The sequence below is a fragment of the Athene noctua genome, chromosome 34 (genome assembly GCF_965140245.1).
Source record: "Athene noctua chromosome 34, bAthNoc1.hap1.1, whole genome shotgun sequence".
NCBI lineage: Eukaryota > Metazoa > Chordata > Aves > Strigiformes > Strigidae > Athene > Athene noctua.
The window spans coordinates 1,585,136-1,608,091 of NC_134070.1; the positions used below are offsets into that span (position 1 = coordinate 1,585,136).

A 22,956-nucleotide genomic window follows, 5' to 3' on the forward strand; every position below is an offset into this window, starting at 1 on the left:
CAGAGGTCAGGTGGGGTCAGGCAGAGGTCAGGCAGGAGTACAGGCAGAGGTCAGGCAGGAGTACAGGCAGGAGTACAGGCAGAGGTCAGGCGGGAGTACAGGCAGAGGTCAGGCAGGAGTACAGGCAGGAGTACAGGCAGAGGTCAGGCGGGAGTACAGGCAGAGGTCAGGCGGGAGTACAGGCAGAGGTCAGGCAGGAGTACAGGCGGGAGTACAGGCAGAGGTCAGGCGGGAGTACAGGCGGGAGTACAGGCAGAGGTCAGGCGGGAGTACAGGCAGAGGTCAGGCAGGAGTACAGGCGGGAGTACAGGCAGAGGTCAGGCGGGAGTACAGGCAGGAGTACAGGCAGAGGTCAGGCGGGAGTACAGGCGGGAGTACAGGCAGAGGTCAGGCGGGAGTACAGGCAGGAGTACAGGCCGGGGTCAGGCAGGGGTCAGGCAGGAGGACAGGCAGAGGTCAGGCAGGAGGACAGGCCGGGGTCAGGCAGGGGTCAGGCAGGAGGACAGGCAGGGGTCAGGCAGGGGTCAGGCAGGGGTCAGGCAGGGGGCTGGCAGGGCACGAGGCGCACGCGGAAGGGGGGGCAGCGCAGGACGGTGCCCGCCGCCACCCCCAGGCTGGGCAGGAGCCCCGGGCCCGGCGGCTCCAGGCGAAATTCCCGCAGGATCCGGCCCAGGAAGACGAAAAGTTCTGCCCGGGCCAGCCCCTCCCCCAGGCAGGATCGGGCCCCGCAGCCGAACGGCGCCAGCGCGCGCCAGGGGGCCCCCGGCTCCAGGAACCGCTCTGGGGGGGGGAGAATGGGGGGGTCAGGGGACCCCCAGGGGTCAGGGGGGACCCGCTCCAGGGTCCCAGGCATTGACCCACCCCAAAGGGTTCAGGGGACCCCAGTATTGGGGGGGACACACGCACCTGGGGGGGGCAGGGGACCTCCAGTTGTTGGGGGGGACACGCACCCCAGGGGGTTCAGGGGCCCCAAGTATTGAGGGGGGACCCCAGTTGTTGAGGGGGGAGTTCAGGGGACCCCAGTATGGAGGGAGGTGACACCCACCTGGGGGGTTCAGGGGACCCCAGTTGTTGGGGGGGGACCGACCCCAGGGGACTCAGGCATTGACGGGGGGGACATCCCAGTTTGGGGGGGGGTTCAGGGGACACCAGTATTGGGAGAGGTGACACCCACCTGGGGGGTTCAGGGGACCCCAGTGTCTGTGGGGACACACCCAGGTGTCAGGGGGACCCCACCCCAGGGTGTCCAGGGGCCCCAGGTATTGGGGGGGGGGGGGGGGCATGTCTGGGGGGGGCCCCCAGTTGTTGGGGAGGATCCACCCCAAGGGTTTCAGGGGACACAGGTGGCCAAGGGGGACCCAGCTGGGGGGTTCGGGGTCCCCAGTGTTGGGGGGTGCCCACCCGGGGGTTCAGGGGTGTCTGGGGCCCCCCCCATGGTTGCGGGGTCCCCGTCTCGGGCCGTACCGGGCAGGAAGGCCTCGGGGTGGTCCCAGGTTTCGGGGTCCTGCTGGGCAGCCAGGAGGTTGGGGAGCAGGATGGAGCCGGCTGGCACTGGGACGCCCCCGATACTGGGAGGGGACAGGGGGGGTTACTGGGATGTACTGGGACCTGCTGGGGCCTACTGGGATCTACTTGGGATCTATTGGTGTCTACTGGGGCCATACTGGGACCTGCTGGGATCTACTGGAGGTGCGTTGGTGTCTACTGGGGCCATACTTGGATCTACTGGAGGTCTATTGGTATCTACTGGGGCCATAATGGGACCTGCTGGGGCCTCTTGGGATCTACTTGGGATCTATTGGTGTCTACTGGGGCCATACTGGGACCTGCTGGGGCCTACTGGGATCTACCGGAGGTCTGTTGGTGTCTACTGGGGCCATACTAGGATCTACTGGAGGTCTGTTAGTATCTACTGGGGCCATACTGGAACCTGCTGGGGCATACTAGGATCTACTGGAGGTCTAGTGGTATTTACTGGGAGCTGCTGAGACCTCCTGCCACCTGCTGGGGCCTACTGGGATCTACCGGGAGTCTATTGGGGTCTACTGGAACCATACTGGGACCTGCTGAGGCTCTGCTGGGATCTACTGGGAGTCTACTGGTGTCTACTGCGACCTGCTGAGGCTCTGCTGGGATATACTGGGATGTACTAGGACCTACTGGGGCCATACTGGGACATGCTGGGATTTACTGAGAGTCTATTGGTGTCTACTGGGACCTCCTTGAGCCTACTGGAACTGGGGGTCTGCTGGGGCCTGCTGGGATCTACTGGGGCTTACTGGGACACACTGGGGCCTGCTGCTACCTAATGGGTTCTGCTGGGGTCTACGTGGACATACAGGGATTTACTGGGACCTACTGGTGTCAACTGGGGCTTACGGGGCCCTACTTGGGTCTATTGGGGTCTACCGGGGCCTACAGGGTCCTAACTGGGTCTATTGGGTTCTACTGGGACCTACTGAGGTTTGCTGGGGATTATGAGGCCCTACTTGGGCCTGCTGGGATCTACTGGGGCCTACTGGGATCTTAGGGGGTATTTTGGGGCCTACTGGGATTTACTGGGTTCTGCTGGCATCTTCTGGGGCCTGCTGGGGTATACTGGGACTTACTGGTACCTTCTGGGCTCTGCTGGGCCTGGGGACTGCTGGGGTCTATAAGGACATACTGGGACATAGTGGGATCTACTGGGGTCTGCTGAGGCCTACAGGATCCTACTTGGGGCTGTTGGTGTCTACTGGAGCCTACTGGGATGTACTGGGTTCTGCTGCCATCTCCTGGGGACTACTGGGATGTACTGGGGCCTTCTGGTACCAACTGGGGTCTAGTGAGAACTGCTGGGGTCTGTTGGGCTCTGCTGGGGTCTACAGGGACCTACTGGGATCTACTGCTATCTGATGGGGTCTACTGGGGCCTATTGGGACATACTGGGTTCTACTGGGACCTACTGGAGTCTGCTGGGGCCTACAGGGCCTTACTTGGGCCTGCTGGGATGTACTGGGGCCTACTGGGACCCTGGGGGATCTGTTGGGGCCTATTGGGATGTACTCATTTCTGCTGGCATCTTCTGGGGCCTACTGGGATATACTGGGGCTTACTGGGGCCTACCAGCATGTACTAGGATCTACTGTGGCCTGCTGGTACCTACTGGGGTCTGCTGAGATCTGCTGGGGTCTACTGGGCTCTGCTGGTGCCTGTGGGCACCCACTGGGACGTACTGGGACCTACCAGGTTCTGCTGGGGCCTACAGGGCCCTACTGGCACCTGCTGGGACATACTGGGGCCTATTGGAGTCTTTGGAATCCTACTGGGATGTACTGGTTTCTGCTAGCATCTTCTGAGGCCTGCTGCGGTACACTGGGGCTTACTGGGGCCCACTGGGATGTACTAGGATCTACTGTGGCCTGCTGGTACCTACTGGGCTCTGCAGGGGCTACTGGGGTCTACTGGACCTACTGGGCTCTGCTGGGGTATACTGGGCTCTGCTGGCATTTATGGGGACCTACTGGGACATACTAGGATCTACTGGGGCCTACTGGGATCTTAGGGGGTCTACTGGGATGTACTGGGTTCTGCTGGCATCTTCTGGGGCCTGCTGGGGTATACTGGTACCTACTGGGCTCTGCTGGGGTCTATGGGGACCTATGGGGACATACTGGGGTCTGCTGGGGCCTACTGGGATGTACTGGGTTCTGCTGGCATCGTCTGGGGCCCGTGGGGTATACTGGGGCCTACTGGGATGTTCTGGGACCTACTGAGGCCTGCTGGACCTACAGTGGTCTACTGGAATCTGCTGGGGTCTACTGGGCCCTGTGGTGTCTATGGGGGACCTACGCTGGCCTACTGGGGCCCTACTGGGATGTACAGGGTTTTGCTGGCATCTTCTGGGGCCTACTGGGATGTACTGGGATCTACTGAGGCCTGCTGGGGCTACTGGACCTACTGGGCTCTGATGGTGTCTATGGGGACCTACTGGGACCTTAGGGGGTCTATTGGAGCCTACTGGGATGTACTGGGTTTTGCTGGTATCTTCTGGGGCTTGCTGGGGTATACTGGGGGTTACTGGGGCCTACTGGTACCTTCTGAGCTCTGCTGGGGCTACTGGGCTCTGCTGGTGCCTATGGGGACCTACTGGGGCTTATTGGGATGTACTGGGGTCTGCTGGTACCTACTGGGCTCAGTTGGAGCTACCTTGGGCCTACTGGGACATACTGGGTTCTATTGGGACCAACTGGGGTCTATTGGGGGCTACAGGGTCCTACTTGGGTTTCTCGGGGTCTACTGGCCCGTACTGGGGACGCCCATTGGTTCCTACTGGTCTATAGTGGTTCCTACTGGCCTATAGTGGTTCCTACATGCTCACCAGTCCATACTGGTCTGTACTGGGCGTACCTGGTGTGGCGGCGGGCGCAGTGGGGCAGGGCCAGGGGGGCGGGGGGCCGCAGGCGCAGGGTCTCGGTGACGGTGGCGTGGAGGAGAGGCAGGCGCGCCGTGTCCCCCGCCTGGGGAGTCCCAGTGGGGCCCAGTTCCCGCCACAGCTCCGCCCGCAGCCGCTCCTGCAGCTGGGGACACGCGGGGCACATGCGTGTCACACACGTGTCACCGCCTCCGGGGGGTGGGGGTGACACATGTGTCATGGGGCATCGGGGTGGGGAGTGGGTTCTACCCCAGGGGGCACCTGGTGACAACGGGGGGGACGGGCACATGTATGTGGGGACATGTGTGGGACCTGGGGACATCTGTGGGGACATGAACATGGCAGTGACACACGTGTGGTACCTCGGGGTGGAGCAAGGGGACCGTGATGGACATGGGGAGGGGGACATGGGGGACACGTAGGACACGGGTGGGGACATGAGACCACCCAGGGACATATGTGAGGACTTGGGGACACAGGTGGGGACACGGCCATGGCAGTGACACGTGTGTGGCACCTTGGGGAGGTGCAAGGGGACAGTGATGAACATGGGGAGGGGGACATGGGGGGCTCCTCGGACACGGGTGGGGACCTGAGACCCCCCAGGGACATGTGTGGGGACATGGGGACATGGACATGGCAGTGACACGCGTGTGGCACCTCGGGGTGGAGCAAGGGGACCGCAATGGCCATGGGGAGGGAGACAGACACGGGACCCCGCAGGGACATATGAGGGGCTTCAGGGACATGCATGGGGACACGGACACGGCTGTGACACGCGTGTGGCACCTCGGGGCGGTGCAAGGGGACAGCGATGGCCACGGGGAGGGGAACACGGAGGACCTGTAGGACACGGGTGGGGACACGGGACCCCCCCAGGGACACATGTGGGGCCCCGGGGCCGTGCATGGGGACACGGACACGGCTGTGACACGCGTGTGGCACCTCGGGGCGGTGCAGCAGGAAGGCCACGGCCCAGGCCAGCGCCGCCGCCGTGGTCTCGGTGCCCCCGATGAAGAGGTCGACCAGCGCCATGTGGATCCGGGGGGGGCTCAGGGGCCCCCCCGGCACACGGGGGTCCCGGCCCTGCAGCGCCCCCAGGACCGTGTCGCCGGGGGGAGAGGGACCCTCCTGGAGGGGACACACACGCGTGTCACCGTGACACTGTCCCCCACGTGTGTCCCGTCCCGTGTGTGTGTCCCCCCCCCCTCGCCCCCCCACCTCCCCCCACCTCGTGCCGCCGGATCTGGGCCTCCACGAAGGCGTCGCGGCGCTCGACCAGGCGCAGCAGCTGCCGCAGCCCCGGGTTGGGCAGGACCTGGGACGTATGGAGGCCATAGGGGACACCCCCCCCACACCCCCCCCACCCCCCCCGCGCCCTAGAGACACCCCCCTCCCCCACAGACACCCCCTAACCCCCCCACAGCCCCATAGAGACATCCCCCCCCCCCCCGCTGGCACCTACAGCCCCTCCCCACAGTCCTATAGACTCCCCCAGCCCCATATAGACCGTCCGACCCCCCCCCCCATGGGCCATATAGACCCTTTACCCCCCCCAGTAGATCGTCCCAGCCCCATAACTGCCCTCTCAGCCCCACAGAGCCCCCCCCGACCCCCTATAGAGCCCCATTGCCATAGATACCCTCTACCCCCCCTACACCTTATACATCCTCCCCAGCCCTGTATGGACCCTAGAACACGCCCCCCCCCGCCCCACATACCCCCCCCCCCCAGGGCCAAATCGCCCCTATAGCCCCCCCCGACCCATATAGACACTATAACCCCTTCTCTCAGCCCCACATCTTCAACCCCAGCCCTATATATCGCCCCCCCAGTCCCATATAGTCCCCCCCAGGGCTGTATAGAGCCCCCCCCCCATAGACCCCGTCAAGGCCCACAGAGATCCTAGAGCCCCCCCCCAGCCCTATATAGCCCCTATAGCGCCCCCCAGCCCCATATAGCGCCTACAACACCCCCTCTCAGGTGATAGAGCCCCTCCCCAGCCCCATAGAGACCCTGTAACCCCCTCTCCCAACCCCACATCCTCATCCCCAGCCCCATATAGCCCCCCCCAGCCCCATATAGCGCCCCCCCAAGGGTCATATACAGCCCCCCCCGGGCCATATATGCCCTCCCCACCCCATACAGACCCTCCGAGACCCACAGAGGTCCTAAAAAACCCACCAGCCCCATATAGCCCCTATAACCCCCTCTCCCAGCCCCACAGCCTCACCCCCAGCCCCATATAGCCCCCCCCAGCCCCCTATAGCGCCCCCCCCCGGGGCCATATAGCCCCCATAGGGCCGCCCCCCCCGCTCACCCTCAGCGCTGGCAGCACGTCGAGGGCCCGCACGCTGGCCCTGCCCCACACCTCCAGCAGCTCCATCACGCAGCGGGTGAAGGCCCGGACCTCGGCTTCGGGGGACAACTGGGGGGACCCCGAGACCTGCGTCCCCCCTGGGGCCCCTCCGGGATGTCTGGGGCCCCCCCCGGAACCCAACAGACACCCCCCCCACCCCCCCCCAAAAGATCCATCCCTGCACCCCTGGGTTCCCCCAAATTCCTGGGGGGGCGTGTGTGTCCCCCCACCTCCAGAGGCCTGGGTCCCCTTCCTTCACCCCTGGGTCCCCCCCAAACTCCTGAGTGTCCCCCAAACTCCTGGATGTGCCCCCCCGACACCAGGGTCCCCTTCCTGCACCCCTGGGTCCCCCCAAACTCCTGAGTGTCCCCCAAACTCCTGGACGTGCCCCCCCCGACACCTGGGTCCCCTTCCTTCACCCCTGGGTCCCCCCAAACTCTGAGTGTCCCCCAAACTCCTGGATGTGCCCCCCCCGACACCAGGGTCCCCTTCCTGCACCCCTGGGTCCCCCCAAACTCCTGAGTGTCCCCCAAACTCCTGGATGTGCCCCCCCCGACACCTGGGTCCCCTTCCTGCACCCCTGGGTCCCCCCAAACTCCTGAGTGTCCCCCAAACTCCTGGATGTGCCCCCCCGACACCTGGATCCCCTTCCTGCACCCCTGGGTCCCCCCAAACTCCTGAGTGTCCCCCAAACTCCTGGATGTGCCCCCCCGACACCAGGGTCCCCTTCCTGCACCCCTGGGTCCCCCCAAACTCTGAGTGTCCCCCAAACTCCTGGATGTGCCCCCCCCCCGACACCAGGGTCCCCTCCCTGCACCCCTGGGTCCCCCCAAACTCTGAGTGTCCCCCAAACTCCTGGATGTGCCCCCCCCCCGACACCAGGGTCCCCTCCCTGCACCCCTGGGTCCCCCCAAACTCCTGAGTGTCCCCCAAACTCCTGGATGTGCCCCCCCGACACCAGGGTCCCCTTCCTGCACCCCTGGGTCCCCCCAAACTCCTGAGTGTCCCCCAAACTCCTGGATGTGCCCCCCCCCAGACACCAGGGTGTCCTTCCCCAGACGTCTGGGTCCCCTCCCTGCACCCCTATAGGTTCCCCCAAACTCCTGGGTCCCCCGCCCCAAATTCCTGGGGGTCCCCGCCCCCCCCAAGCCTGCGTCCCCTACCAGGTCCCCAAAAAGGAGGTGGCCTATGGTGCCGCAGGTGTAGAAGGTGAAAACCTCAAAGGGGTCCAGGGGGGCCCCCCCGTAGGAACGCAGCTCCTAGGGGGGGCAAGGAGGGGGGTCAGGAAGGGGTTTTGGGGTCCCCAGGGGGGTATTGGGGGACCCCAAGGGGGTAGTGGGGTCCCTTAGGGGGGATTTGGGGTGTTCTAGGGGACATAGGGGGGCCTAAGGGGGTTTTGGGGTCCCCAGGGGGTAGTGGGGGACCCCAAGGGGGTACTGGGGGTCCCTTAGGGGGGATTTGGGGTGTTCTAGGGGATATAGGGGGGCCTAAGGGGGTTTTGGGGTCCCCAGGGGGTAGTGGGGGACCCCAAGGGGGTACTGGGGGTCCCTTAGGGGGGATTTGGGGTGTTCTAGGGGACATAGGGGGGCCTAAGGGGGTTTTGGGGTCCCCAGGGGGTAGTGGGGGACCCCAAGGGGGTACTGGGGGTCCCTTAGGGGGGATTTGGGGTGTTCTAGGGGACATAGGGGGGCCTAAGGGGGTTTTGGGGTCCCCAAGGGGGTACTGGGGTCCCTTAAGGGTGATTTGGGGTGTTCTAGGGGATATAGGGGGGCCTAAGGGGGTTTTGGGGTCCCCAGGGGGTAGTGGGGGGACCCCAAGGGGGTAGTGGCGTCCCTTAGGGGGGATTTGGGGTGTTCTAGGGGACATAGGGGGGCCTAAGGAGGTTTTGGGGTCCCCAAGGGGGTACTGAGGTCCCTTAAGGGAATTTTGGGGACACCAATGGGGTGTTGGAGGACCCCAAGGAGTTACTGGGGTCCCTTAAGGAGGTTTTGGGGGTTCCTACGGGTTTTTTGGGGCGATCCAAGGGGGTTTGGGGTCCTTAAGGGGGTTTTGGGGTGCCCCAGGGGGGTGTTCGGGGGCCCTCAGAGGGATTTGGGGGTCCCAAGGGGGTATTGGGATGATCTAGGGGGGCTTGGGGGGGCCCTAAGGCGATTTTGGGGTCCCTTGAAGGGGTATTAGGGGACCCTAAGTGGGGTTTGAGGGGGGTCTAAGGGTGATTTTGGGGTGCAGGGGATGATTTTGGGGTGCTCTGAGGGGATCCTCCGAGATTTCAGGGTGCAGGTTGTTTATGGGTACAGGACTTTGGGGTGCAGGGGGGGTGTTAGGGTGCAGGGGGGTGTTTTGGGGTGCAGGGGAGCGGGTCAGGGGGTGCCGGGGGGTTTCTGGGGTGCGGGGAAAGGTGGGGGGGTGCATGGGGGGGGATTTTGGGGTGCAGGGGGATTGGAGAGGCAGGGTTCGAGGGTGCAGGGAGGTTTTGGGGTGCAGGGGGCTGTTTTAGGGGTGCAGGGGGGGTTGCAGGTGCAGGGTTTGGGGGCGCAGGATTGAGGGGTGCAGGAGGGATCTGGGGTTCAGGGTTTGGGGGTGCAGAGGTTTCAGGGTGCAGGGGGAGATTTGAGGGTGATTTGGGGGTGCAGGATTAGGGGTGAAAGGGAGTGCTGGGGTGCAGGGGGGGTCAGGGGGCTGGTTTAGGGGTGCAGGGGAGTTTTGGGGTGCAGGGTTTGGGGTGAGCAGGATTAGGGGGTGATTCGGGGTGCAGGGTCAGAGGTTTGGGGTGCAGGGGGATTTTGGGGTGCAGGATGAGGGGGTGTAGAGGGGTTTTGAAATGCGGGGGGGCGTTGGAATGTTTGGGGGGGCAGGGTTGGGGACACGGGGGGTTTTGGGGTTTCAGGTGATTTGGGGGTGCAGGATTGGGGGTTTGGTGGCGCATGGGGGGGTTTGGGGTGTTTTGGGGGCACAGGGTTGAGATTTTGGGGGCGCAGGGGGGGTTTGGGGGTGCAGGGGGATTTGGGGTGCAGGATTGGGGTTTTGGGGGTGCAGGGTGGGTTTGGCGGTGATTTGGGGGCACAGGATTGAGACTTTGGGGGCGCAGGGGGGGTTTGGGGGTGCAGGGGGGATTGGGGGTGTTTTGGGGGTGCGGGGGGGGTTGGGAGTGCAGGGGGGGAGGTGGGGTGAATTCGGGGCGCAGGGGGGGGTTTGGGGTGCAGGATGGGGGGTTTGGGGGCGCAGGGGGGATTGGGGGTAATTTGGGGGCGCAGGGGGGGTTTGGGGGGGTGCAGGGGGGTTTTGGGGCGCTCACCGCGCAGAGGGCCCCCCCCTGCCGCTGCAGGAGGTGCCGCAGCCGCCCCCCCGCCCGCGCCATCGCCCCCCGCGTCACCGCGCGCTGCCGCCGCCACTCCGGACACTCCGTCCCCAGCGCCAGGTCCCGGCCCCCCCGCGACACCAGCGCGCCTGGGGGGGGCACGGACACCCCCCGAGTCAGGGGGGACCCCCCGAGCCAGGGGGCACCCCCCGGCACCCACGTCACCCCCAGCCCCACACGCCTCACCCCATCGCCTCCCTCCGCCCTGGAACCTCCCCGCCCCATAGGGACCCCCCCAACCCCATAGGGACCCCCCCAAACCCCATAAGGACCTCCCCACGCCCCCCTCACCCCCACAGGGCCCCCCCGGACCCCATAGGGCCCCCCCATACCCCCTCGAACCCCGCCACCCCCAAAGCCCCCCCCCACACCCATAGGGACCCCCCATACCGCGTAGGAACTCCCTCAGCCCCACAGGACCCCCCATACCCTATAGGGACCCACCATACCCTATAGGGAACCCCCAGCCCCACAGGGCACCCCCGTACCCTATAGGGCCCCCCCATACCCTACAGGGACCCTTTCAGCCCCATAGGGCCCCCCCATACCCTATAGGGAACCCCCAGCCCCACAGGGCACCCCCGTACCCTATAGGGCCCCCCCATACCCTACAGGGACCCCTTCAGCCCCATAGGGCCCCCCCCATACCCTATAGGGAACCCCCAGCACCATAGGGCCCCCCCATACCCTATAGGGCCCCCCCACCCCATAGGGGCCTCCCCTCCTCTCCCCCCCGCCCCCTCATAGCCCCCCCATACCCAGGTAACTTGGGGGGCGCCCCAGCCAGTCCCCCCAGTGCCGGGCCAGCGCCTCCCGGATGGTCCCCAGCGAGCTCAGCACCAGCACGTCTGAGAGAAAGTGGGGGGCTGGGGGGGACCCCAAAACTAGGGGAGGGGGGGGGCAAAAGTGCGAGGGACCCCCCGGGGGAGGGGGGAAGGTTGGGGAGTCCTGGGATGTGGGGTGCGGGTCCCCGAGGGGTGATTTGGGGGTTCGGGGGGGGGGGGTGTCAAGGGGGTGTGTGTCAGTTTTGGGGTCCCCGAGGGGTGATTTGGGGGTTCGGGGGGGGGGGTGTCAAGGGGGTGTGTGTCAGTTTTGGGGTCCCCGAGGGGTGATTTGGGGGTTCGGGAGGATTTTGGGGTCCCCAAGGTGGGGGGGAGGGAGAGTCAAGGGGAGAGGTTGGGGGGGAAGGTTTCGGGGGGCCCCAAGGGGCAGGTTTGGGGAGATTTTGGGGTCCCCAAGGAGGGGGAGGAACAGGGTCAAGGGGATGGGGGAGGTCAGGTTTTGGGGTCCCCACGGGATAATTTGGGGGGTTCGGGGGGCTGCCAAGGTGGGAGGGGGCGAGTTTTGGGGTCCCCGGGGGGTAATTTGGGGGTTCGGGGGGATTTTGGGGTCCCCAAGATGGTGGAGGGGGGGGGGGGGCGAGGGTGAAGGGCCGAGGGTCGGGGGCAGGTTTGGGGGTCCGGGGTTGGGGGGGGGGGGGATGGTTTTGGGGTGTCCCCCCCCCCCCGCACTCACCGCGCCCCCCCAGGCGCATGCGCAGGACGGGCCCGTGGCGGCGCGCCAGGCGCGCGAGGTGCAGCGCCCCCTGGCGGTGGAGCAGGTGCAGCGCCGCCCACCGCGGGCCACGCCCCTTGGCCCAGGCCCCGCCCCTCGCCCGTAGCCCCGCCCCTCCCAGCACCACCAGCAGCGCCAGCAGCACCAGCACCAGCGCGGCCGCCATCGCCCCGCCGGGGGGGGGCGGGAGCCCCTATATTGGGGGGCTCCCGAAGCTCCGCCCCCCAAACCCCGCCCTCCCTCAGGCCACGCCCACTAGAAGCCCCCCCCATCCCCGCCCCTCTTCCCAACGTCATCACCCCCCTCAGATCCCCCCCGCACCCCAAAACCCCCTTCAGCCCCCCCCCCGCACCTTTACACCCCACCTCAGCCCCCCCTGCACCCCAAAACCTCCCTCGCACCCCCCCGGCAGCCCACCCCCCCCCCCAGACCCCCCTGCACCCCAAAACCCCCCTCAGATCCCCCCGCACCTTTAAACACACCTCAGACACCCCCTCACCCCCCAAAAAAACCCTCGGACCGCTCCCCTGCACCCCCAAAACCCCCCCAGCCCCCCCCAATCTCCATCAGACCCCCCGGCACCCCAAAACCCTCACAGACACCCCCAAACCCCCCTCAGCCCCCCCTGCACCCCAAAACCTCCCTCAGACACCCCCAAACTCCCCTCAGACACCCCCCCGCACCCCCAAACCCCCCTCAGCCCCCCCCAATCTCCATCAGCCCCCCCTGCACCCCAAAACCCTCTCAGACACCCCCAAACCCCCCCCAGCGCCCCCTGCACCCCAAAACCTTCTCAGACACCCCCAAACCCCCCCCAGCCCCCCAAAACCTTCTCAGACACCCCCAAACCCCCCTCAGCCCCCCCAATCTCCATCAGACCCCCCTGCACCCCAAAACCCTCTCAGACATCCCCAACCCCCCCCCAGCCCCCCAAAACCTTCTCAGACACCCCCAAACCCCCCTCAGCCCCCCCCAATCTCCATCAGCCCCCCCTGCACTCCAAAACCCTCTCAGACACCCCCAAATCCCCCTCAGCCCCCCCCCCCGCACCCCAAAACCCCCCTCAGATCCCCCCCACACCCCAAAACCCCCCCGGCCCCCCCAAATCGGCAGCAGTAGGTGGGGGGGGGTTTAACACATTTATTGGGGGGCTGCGGTGGGGGGGGGTCCCACAATATGGGGTTTATGTCCAGGAAAGGGATCCCGGGGGGGGGGGCGATCCTGGGGGGTCCCCAAAAAGTTGGGGTGTCCCAATAAGTTGGGGGGTCCCCAGTAGAGGGACACCCCCCCCCCCCCGCAACAGGATGAGGAAGCTTTGGGGGGTGGCTCTGTAAAAGGGCCTGTTGGGGAGGGGGGGGTCCCCATTAGTAGGGGGGGGGTCCCCAAGTGTTGGGGGCATCCGGGGGGGATCCCCATTAGGTTGGGGGGGTCCCCAGTGGGGGGGGGAGGCCCCCATTAACGGGGGGGGGCCCCCAATAGGGACACACCCCCCCCTCAGTAGGCTGGGAGCCCTGGGGGGGGGACGTGTTTGGTAAAGGGGCCTTGGGGAGGATTTTGGGGGGGTCCTTAAGTGCTGTGGGGGTCCCCATTAAGTTGTTGGAGGGCGGGGGGGGTCCCCCCAAAATGTTTTGGGGGTCCCCAATAGATGGACACCCCCCTCAACAGGGTGGGGAAACCCCGGGGGGGGGGGGGAGGCTGTCTCAGGAAAATATGATTCCGCGGGAGGATTTGGGGGGTCGTGGAGGGGTGCGGGTGAGTGTGGGGGGTCGGTGTGTCCCCCCCCCGGTTTTGGGGGGCCCCCCCCTCAGCCGATGCCCCCCTCGATGCCCCGCAGGCGCCGGGCCAGCTGCACGTCGCGGGGGTAGAGGGTGACGCGGCGGGCGTGCAGGGAGCAGAGGTACGCGTCCTCCAGCAGCCGCACCAGGAAGGCCTCCGCCGCCTGCACCCCAAAACAGGGCGGGGGGGGGACACCCCCCCCCCCCCCCAAAGCCTGTAACTCCCCTACCCTTGGGGAGACCCCCCCCATCGCACCCACAAACTCATAGCGGGGGAGAGGGGGGGGTGGGGAGCACCCACACCCCCCCAACCTCCCTCTCGAAGTCAGCCCAGGGGGAGGGGGGGCACCCAAACATCCTGCACCCCAAAATGGGAACTTTGAGGGGGGCAACCCCCCCCCCCCCCCCGTGCACCCATGGGAGTCCCCCAGCACCCACAGACCCACCCCCCCAACACCACAGCACCCCTCCCCCCACACAGACCCCCCCCCTTGGGACCTCCCAACACCCACACCCCCCCCAGCACCCATGGGGCCCCCTTAGCCCCCCCCCAGCACCCCATGGCCCCCCCAAAACCCCCTCGACAGCACCCATTCCCCCCCAGCACCCACAGGACCCCTCAGACCCCCCCAGCACCCATAGGCCCCCCCCCCAAGACCCGCATCCCCCCTCAGCACCTATAGGACACCCCGAGCACCCACAAGCCCCCCCCAGACCCCCACCACCACCCATAGGACCCCCCCAGACACCCTCTAGGACCCCCCCCAGCACCCATAGGACCCCCCCAGTACCATAGGACCCTCTCAGACCCCCCCAGCACCCATAGGACCCCCCTAGATGCCCCCTAGGACCCCCCCAGACCCCCCCTAGCACCCATAGGACCCCCCCAGACCCCCCCTAGGACCCCCCCCAGCACCCATAGGAACCCCCCCAGCACCCCTAGGACCCCCCAGCACTCATAGGACCCCCCCAGACCCCCCCTCAGACCCCCCCTAGCACCCATAGGACCCCCCCAGACGCCCCCCAGCACCCATAGGACCCCCTCAAACCCCCCCCAGCACCCATAAGCCCCCCCCCAGGCTCCCTTCCTAGCACCCATAGGACCCTCTCAGACCCCCCAGCATCCACAGGACCCCCCCCAGCACCCCTAGGACCCCCCCAGACCCCCCCGCACCCCCAGGCCCCCCCGCACCTCCTGCAGGGCCATCAGGGCCATGCGCTGCCACTGATAATCCAGCCCCCGCGTGTAGATGCTGCAGACCTCCCGCACCTGGGGGGGGGAGTGGGGTGACACTCTGGGGGGGGGCACACCCCGAGGTGCGGGGGGGGGGCACTGCAGGGGTGCAGGGGGCACCCTGGGGACAGGAAACCCCAGGAATGGGGACAGGGCCACCCCAGAGTGAGCCCCCCCCCCCCCTCCCTCATCGCCCAGAGTGAGGGGCACCAGGGATGGGGGCCCCCCCCCAGGGATGGGGACACCCCCCCACACACACACCTTGGGGACACCCCAAATGTCACCCTGGGGACACCGGGGATGTGGGGGATCCACCCCCCCCCGGATTGGGGCCCCCCCGAGGACACCCCAGGGTTGGGGACGTGGGGAGGGGCACAGGGGACACGATGTTCTGGAAGGCACCGATGGAGGGGGGGGGGGGGGGGTGCCCCCCCGCTCCTCCCCGGCGTCCTTGGGGGGCCCCCCCCCCCCAAACGGTGCCACCCCAAGGACACTGCGGGGGGGAGACAAGGCCACCAGGCCAGGGGGAGGGGCCCCACGTCATGGAGGGGGGGGGACGGGACAGACAAGGACACTGGGGGGCTGTGACAGCGCTGGGGTGGGGGAGCAGAGTTGGGGGTCCCTGGGGGGTTTGGGGCGCCCCGGGGGGGGGTTATAGCGCTGGGCGGGGGGTTGAGGGTCCCAGGGGGAGTCTAAGGGGGTTTGGGGGTGCTGGGGGGGGGCGGTTGGGGTGCCCCGGCAGGGTTTGGGGGGGTGGGGGGGGGTACATTGGGGTGTCCCGGTGTGGTTGGGGGTGCTGGGGGGGGGGGTACCAGGGTGGTTTTAGGGTGCCGGGAGGGTGTTGGGAGGTCCCAGGGCTGGTGTTGGGGTGCCGGGGGAGTTTGGGGGTGCCCCCGGGGGTATGTTGGGGTGCCCCAGCGGGTTGTTGGGGTGTTGTTGGGCTGCCCCAGGAAGTTTGGGGGGTGTTGGGGGGGGTTTGGGGGGCTCCTGAGGGTGTTAGGGGCTTGTTGGGGTGCTGGAGGTGGTGTGGTCCCCCCAGCGGAGTTGTTGGGGTGCCCTGGGGGGGATTTGGGGGTTGTTGGGGGGGTTTCTGGGGTGCTGGGGGGTTTGGGGGTTGTTGGGGTGCTGGGGGATTGTTGGGGTGCCCTGGGGGGGATTTGGGGGTTGTTGGGGGGGTTTCTGGGGTGCTGGGGGGTTTGGGGGTTGTTGGGGTGCCCTGGGGGGTTGTTGGGGTGCTGGGGGGGGTTGGGGCTTGTTGGGGTGCCCTGGGGGGGTTTGGGGGTTGTTGGGGGGGTTGCTGGGGTGCTGGGGGGGTTTGGGGGTTGTTGGGGTGCCCTGGGGGGGTTTGGGGGTTGTTGGGGGGGTTGCTGGGGTGCTGGGGGGGTTTGGGGGTTGTTGGGGTGCTGGGGGATTGTTGGGGTGCCCTGGGGGGGATTTGGGGGTTGTTGGGGGGGTTTCTGGGGTGCTGGGGGGTTTGGGGGTTGTTGGGGTGCTGGGGGATTGTTGGGGTGCCCTGGGGGGGATTTGGGGGTTGTTGGGGGGGTTTCTGGGGTGCTGGGGGGTTTGGGGGTTGTTGGGGTGCCCTGGGGGGTTGTTGGGGTGCTGGGGGGGTTTGGGGCTTGTTGGGGTGCCCTGGGGGGGTTTGGGGCTTGTTGGGGGGGTTGCTGGGGTGCTGGGGGGGGTTTGGGGGTTGTTGGGGGGGTTGCTGGGGTGCTGGGGGGTTTGGGGGTTGTTGGGGTGCCCTGGGGGGGTTTGGGGGTTGTTGGGGGGGTTGCTGGGGTGCTGGGGGGGGTTTGGGGGTTGTTGGGGTGCCCTGGGGGGCGCTCACCAGGCGGGCGAAGGGCGTGGGGCGCAGCAGCAGGCGGGTGCTGCTCTGGTACTTGCGGATCTCCTGGAGCACCCGGTGGCCCGGGCGGACCCCTGGGGGGACACGGGGGGGGGACCCGGGGGGGTACACGGGGGGGGGACACGGGGACAGGCTCAGGGGCTGCTGGCACCGGGGTGGGGGGACAGGGGCACAACGGGAGGGGACAGGGACATGGCGGGGGACACGGGGGGGGGGGCTGACACAGCAACAGAGTCAGGGTGGAAGTGTGGGGCGGGGACAGGGACATGGGGGGACACGGGGACATTGGGGGACACGGGGGGGGACAGTGTCGGGGTGGCAGCGTGGGGGGCAATACGGAACACGGGGGGACACAGGGACAGAACTGGAGGCTGCTGGCTGCGGGGGGGACAGAGGGACAAGGGAGGGGGACAGGGACATGGGGGGACACAGGGATGGTGTCGGGGTGCGGGGTGACACAGGACAAGGAGGGACACGGGGACATTGGGGGGGTGGGGACAGGAGCTGGTGGCACCGGAGGGGGGGGGGAGGGACCCGGGGGGACAGAGGGGACATTGGGGGGGGGAACAGGGACAGAGCAGGGACAGGGGGGATCTACAGGGGCAGCAGGAGGGATCTATAGGGGCAGCAGGAGGGATCTATAGGGCTCGGGGGATCTATAGGGGCAGCAGGAGGGATCTATAGGGCTCGGGGGATCTATAGGGGCAGCAGGAGGGATCTATAGGGGCAGCAGGAGGGATCTATAGGGCTCAGGGGATCTATAGGGGCAGCAGGAGGGATCTATAGGGGCAGCAGGAGGGATCTATAGGGCTCGGGGGATCTATAGGGGCAGCAGGAGGGATCTATAGGGCTCGGGGGGAGGGGAAGAGTCTGTGGGGGTTCTATAGGGCCCACAAGGGGGACACAGAGGGATCCATAAGGTCCGGGGGGGGGGGGGCCAGGGGTCTATAGGGTCCCAGGTGGGGGTGTGTATAGGTTCTAGGAGAGATCTATAGGGCCCGGGTTCAGGGGAGGGAGGGGTCTATAGGGCCCGGGGGAATCTATAGGGGCCGGGTTTGGGTGAAGGGGGGATCAGCAGGGTCAGGGGGAAGGGCCCGGGGGGGTCCATGGGACTGCCTGGGGTCAGGGGGGGTCCATAGGGTGCAGGGGGGGCCTATAGGGTCCGGGGGGGTCAGAGAGGGTCCACAGGGGTCTATAGGGTGCGGGGGGGCTATGGGGTGCAGGGGGTCTGTCGGTGGGGTCCGCAGGGTGAAGCCCCATACCCCCCCCCCCCCCCACTCACGGCGGTGCCGCGGGGTCCGCTGGGGCGTGGGCGGGGCCGGGGGGGGCCGTTGGGGCCCTCCGAAGCGCCGGGGGCTGGTGGGCTTGGGGCGGGGCATGGCGAAGCTCCGCCCACCGCGGGGGCGGGGGGAATGGGGGGCACGCCCACACCCACAGGCGTCCGGGGGGGCCTGGGGGGGACCCAGCGTCAGGGGGGGGGGAAGGGGGGACCCAGGCGCCCTGAGCCCCCCCCGACCCCCCCGCGGGACGCTCTGACGTCACCCGCTGCCCTTTCCGGTCCCGGCTATGACGTCATCACCCCCTCGGGACGTCACCACCCCCCCGGAGCGTCCCCCCCCCCCCCCGGCAGCCCCCAACCTGCCGCCGCCGCCGTCCGGATCGATTCAAATTTGCCGCCGCGCCGCGTGTCGTAACGTCACTTCCGCTCTCCCGCAGCCCGACCAATAGGCGCCCGCCCGGCCGCTCTGCACCGCCGGAGGCCGCGTCTCGATGGTAGCGCGGAGGCCGCGCCGGGAGGGGGGCGGGGAGCTGCCTCCGGTGTGATCCCAGTCACTCCCAGTATGGTCCCAGTCACTCCCAGTCACTCCCAGTATGGTCCCAGTATGATCCCAGTCACTCCCAGTATGGTCCCAGTCACTCCCAGTCATCTCCCAGCATGATCCCAGTCATTCCCAGTATGATCCCAGTCACTCCCAGTCATCTCCCAGTATGGTCCCAGTCACTCCCAGTATGGTCCAGTATGATCCCAGTCACTCCCAGTCACTCCCAGTATGGTCCCAGTCACTCCCAGTATGGTCCAGTATGATCCCAGTCACTCCCAGTCATTTCCCAGCATGATCCCAGTCATTCCCAGTATGATCCCAGTCACTCCCAGTCAACTCCCAGCATGATCCCAGTCACTCCCAGTATGATCACAGTCACTCCCAGTATGATCACAGTCACTCCCAATCATCTACCAGTATGATCCCAGTCACTCCCAGTATGGTCCCAGTCACTCCCAGTCATCTCCCAGTATGATCCTGGTCACTCCCAGTCAACTCCCAGCATGATCCCAGTCACTCCCAGTATGATCCCAGTCACTCCCAGTCAACTCCCAGCATGATCCCAGTCACTCCCAGTCATCTACCAGTATGATCCCAGTCACTCCCTGTATGGTCCCAGTATGGTTCTGGTCACTCCCAGTATGATCCCAGTCACTCCCAGTATGACCCCAGTCACTCCCAGTATGGTCCCAGTATGATCCCAGTCACTCCCAGTATGGTCCCAGTCACTCCCAGTCACTCCCAGTATGGTCCAGTATGATCCCAGTCACTCCCAGTCACTCCCAGTATGGTCCCAGTCACTCCCAGTATGACCCCAGTCACTCCCAGTATGGTCCCAGTATGATCCTGGTCACTCCCAGTCAACTCCCAGCATGATCCCAGTCACTCCCAGTATGGTCCCAGTATGATCCCAGTCACTCCCAGTATGACCCCAGTCACTCCCAGTATGGTCCCAGTATGATCCTGGTCACTCCCAGTCACTCCCAGTATGGTCCCAGTCACTCCCAGTCATCTCCCAGCATGATCCCAGTCACTCCCAGTATGATCACAGTCACTCCCAGTCATCTACCAGTATGATCCCAGTCACTCCCAGTATGGTCCCAGTATGGTTCTGGTCACTCCCAGTATGACTCCAGTCACTCCCAGTATGGTCCCAGTATGATCCTGGTTACTCCCAGTATGATCCCAGTCACTCCCAGTCATCTCCCAGTATGATCCCAGTCACTCCCAGTATGACCCCAGTCACTCCCAGTATGGTCCCAGTCACTCCCAATCATCTACCAGTATGATCCCAGTCACTCCCAGTATGATCCCAGTATGATCCTGGTTACTCCCAGTATGATCCCAGTCACTCCCAATATGATCCTAGTCGATCCCTGTATGATTCCAGTATGATCCCAGTCACTCCCAGTATGATCCCAGTCACTCCCAGTCATCTCCCAGTATGATCCTGGTCACTCCCAGTATGACCCCAGTCACTCCCAGTCATCTCCAAGTATGATCCCAGTCACTCCCAGTATGATCCCAGTCACTCCCAGTCATCTCCCACTATGATCCCAGTCACACCCAGTATGATCGCAGAATGATCCTGGTTACTCCCAGTATGGTCCCAGTCACTCCCAGTATGGTCCCAGTCACTCCCAGTCACTCCCAGTATGGTCCCAGTATGATCCCAGTCACTCCCAGTATGGTCCCAGTCACTCCCAGTCATCTCCCAGCATGATCCCAGTCATTCCCAGTATGATCCCAGTCACTCCCAGTCATCTCCCAGTATGATCCTGGTCACTCCCAGTATGACCCCAGTCACTCCCAGTCATCTCCAAGTATGATCCCAGTCACTCCCAGTATGGTCCCAGTCACTCCCAGTATGGTCCAGTATGATCCCAGTCACTCCCAGTCACTCCCAGTATGGTCCCAGTCACTCCCAGTATGGTCCAGTATGATCCCAGTCACTCCCAGTCATTTCCCAGCATGATCCCAGTCATTCCCAGTATGATCCCAGTCACTCCCAGTCAACTCCCAGCATGATCCCAGTCACTCCCAGTATGATCACAGTCACTCCCAATCATCTACCAGTATGATCCCAGTCACTCCCAGTATGGTCCCAGTCACTCCCAGTCATCTCCCAGTATGATCCTGGTCACTCCCAGTCAACTCCCAGCATGATCCCAGTCACTCCCAGTATGATCCCAGTCACTCCCAGTCAACTCCCAGCATGATCCCAGTCACTCCCAGTATGATCACAGTCACTCCCAATCATCTACCAGTATGATCCCAGTCACTCCCAGTATGGTCCCAGTCACTCCCAGTCATCTCCCAGTATGATCCTGGTCACTCCCAGTCAACTCCCAGCATGATCCCAGTCACTCCCAGTATGATCCCAGTCACTCCCAGTCAACTCCCAGCATGATCCCAGTCACTCCCAGTCATCTACCAGTATGATCCCAGTCACTCCCTGTATGGTCCCAGTATGGTTCTGGTCACTCCCAGTATGATCCCAGTCACTCCCAGTATGACCCCAGTCACTCCCAGTATGGTCCCAGTATGATCCCAGTCACTCCCAGTATGGTCCCAGTCACTCCCAGTCACTCCCAGTATGGTCCAGTATGATCCCAGTCACTCCCAGTCACTCCCAGTATGGTCCCAGTCACTCCCAGTATGACCCCAGTCACTCCCAGTATGGTCCCAGTATGATCCTGGTCACTCCCAGTCAACTCCCAGCATGATCCCAGTCACTCCCAGTATGGTCCCAGTATGATCCCAGTCACTCCCAGTATGACCCCAGTCACTCCCAGTATGGTCCCAGTATGATCCTGGTCACTCCCAGTCACTCCCAGTATGGTCCCAGTCACTCCCAGTCATCTCCCAGCATGATCCCAGTCACTCCCAGTATGATCACAGTCACTCCCAGTCATCTACCAGTATGATCCCAGTCACTCCCAGTATGGTCCCAGTATGGTTCTGGTCACTCCCAGTATGACTCCAGTCACTCCCAGTATGGTCCCAGTATGATCCTGGTTACTCCCAGTATGATCCCAGTCACTCCCAGTCATCTCCCAGTATGATCCCAGTCACTCCCAGTATGACCCCAGTCACTCCCAGTATGGTCCCAGTCACTCCCAATCATCTACCAGTATGATCCCAGTCACTCCCAGTATGATCCCAGTATGATCCTGGTTACTCCCAGTATGATCCCAGTCACTCCCAATATGATCCTAGTCGATCCCTGTATGATTCCAGTATGATCCCAGTCACTCCCAGTATGATCCCAGTCACTCCCAGTCATCTCCCAGTATGATCCTGGTCACTCCCAGTATGACCCCAGTCACTCCCAGTCATCTCCAAGTATGATCCCAGTCACTCCCAGTATGATCCCAGTCACTCCCAGTCATCTCCCACTATGATCCCAGTCACACCCAGTATGATCGCAGAATGATCCTGGTTACTCCCAGTATGGTCCCAGTCACTCCCAGTATGGTCCCAGTCACTCCCAGTCATCTCCCAGTATGATCCCAGTCACTCCCAGTATGATCCCAGTATGATCCTGGTTACTCCCAGTATGATCCCAGTCACTCCCAGTATGATCCCAGTCTCTCCCAGTATGATCCCAGCCACTTCCAGTCATCTCCCAGTATGATGCCAGTCACTCCCAGTATGATCCCAGTCACTCCCAGTCATCTGCCAGTATGATCCCAGTCACTCCCAGTATGATCCCAGTCACTCCCAGTATGGTCCTGGTCACTCACAGTATGATCCCAGTCACTCCCAGTCATCTCCCAGTATGATCCTGGTCACTCCCAGTATAGTCCCAGTATGATCCTGGTCACTCCCAGTATGATCCCAGTCACTCCCAGTCATCTCCAAGTACGATCCCAGTCACTCCCAGTCATCTCCCAGTATGGTCCCAGTCACTCCCAGTCATCTCCCAGTATGATTCTGTTCACTCCCAGTATGATCCCAGTCACTCCCAGTATGGTCCCAGTATGATCCTGGTCACTCCCAGTATGATCCCAGTCTCCCCCAGCATGGTCCCAGCCACCCCCAGTCCCTCCCAGTGTGACTCGAGCTGCTCCCAGTATGTCCCCAGTTGCCCACAGCAGAGTCCCAGTTGCTCCAAGTATAATCCCAGCATGATCCCAGTAACTCCCAGTATGATCTTAGTCACTCCCAGTATGATCCCAGTATGATCCCAGTTCACTCTAACATGCTCCTAATGACTCCCAGTCGCTGCCAGTCACCCCCAGCACTGTCCCAGTTGCCCCCACTATGATCCCACTCACTCCCAGTATGACCCCAGTATAATCCCAGTATGATGCCAGTTGCTCCCAGCACGCTCCCGGTCACTCCCAGTATGATTCCAGTCCCACCCATTATATCCCATTTGCCCCCAGTAACTCCCAGTCACCCCCGGTCACTCCCAGTTGCCTCCAGCAAGGCCCCAGTCACTCCCAGTATGATCCCAGTTGCCCCCAGCATGGTTCCAGTCACTCCCAGTACGATTCCAATTACACTCCGTGTAGTTCCAGTCGCTCCCAGTACATCCCAATTACCCCCAGCATGCTCCCAGTCACTCCCAGTATGATCCCAGTCGCC

At 64.5% G+C, this 22,956-nt stretch overlaps 2 protein-coding genes across 2 annotated transcripts; both read right to left on the bottom strand.

Moving 5' to 3' along the window:
- Positions 1-535: 535 nt before the first annotated feature.
- On the bottom strand, positions 536-11,851 carry CYP21A2 (cytochrome P450 family 21 subfamily A member 2). The gene is made up of 10 exons (XM_074930470.1): positions 11,647-11,851; positions 10,890-10,979; positions 10,069-10,220; positions 7,937-8,032; positions 6,735-6,842; positions 5,646-5,732; positions 5,360-5,545; positions 4,390-4,559; positions 1,465-1,568; positions 536-780 (listed from the first exon to the last, which is right to left on the bottom strand). Exons 1-10 carry the CDS (start codon positions 11,849-11,851, stop codon positions 536-538), a joined length of 1,443 nt encoding a protein of 480 aa, XP_074786571.1.
- Positions 11,852-13,043: 1,192 nt separating this feature from the next.
- Positions 13,044-17,919, bottom strand: LOC141972665 (histone H3-like centromeric protein A). Its single transcript, XM_074930617.1, has 4 exons — positions 17,823-17,919; positions 16,523-16,614; positions 14,653-14,730; positions 13,044-13,624 (listed from the first exon to the last, which is right to left on the bottom strand). Exons 1-4 carry the CDS (start codon positions 17,917-17,919, stop codon positions 13,490-13,492), a joined length of 402 nt encoding a protein of 133 aa, XP_074786718.1. The 3' UTR covers positions 13,044-13,489.
- Between the last annotated feature and the right edge of the window lie 5,037 nt (positions 17,920-22,956).

Bases quoted from the DNA above. Each gene is read 5' to 3' on its own strand.
- LOC141972665 (XM_074930617.1), bottom strand. From the start codon at position 17,919: ATGCCCCGCCCCAAGCCCACCAGCCCCCGGCGCTTCGGAGGGCCCCAA. The intron at 16,615-17,822 runs GTGAGTGGGGGG...GTGTCCCCCCAG, and splicing joins GCGGACCCCGCGGCACCGCC to GGGTCCGCCCGGGCCACCGG. The intron at 13,625-14,652 runs GTGCGGGGGGGC...TTTGGGGTGCAG, and splicing joins CCCTGATGGCCCTGCAGGAG to GCGGCGGAGGCCTTCCTGGT.
- CYP21A2 (XM_074930470.1), bottom strand. From the start codon at position 11,851: ATGGCGGCCGCGCTGGTGCTGGTGCTGCTGGCGCTGCTGGTGGTGCTG. The intron at 10,980-11,646 runs GTGAGTGCGGGG...ACTTTCTCTCAG, and splicing joins CATGCGCCTGGGGGGGCGCG to ACGTGCTGGTGCTGAGCTCG. The intron at 5,546-5,645 runs GTGGGGGGAGGT...TGTCCCCTCCAG, and splicing joins CCCAGATCCGGCGGCACGAG to GAGGGTCCCTCTCCCCCCGG.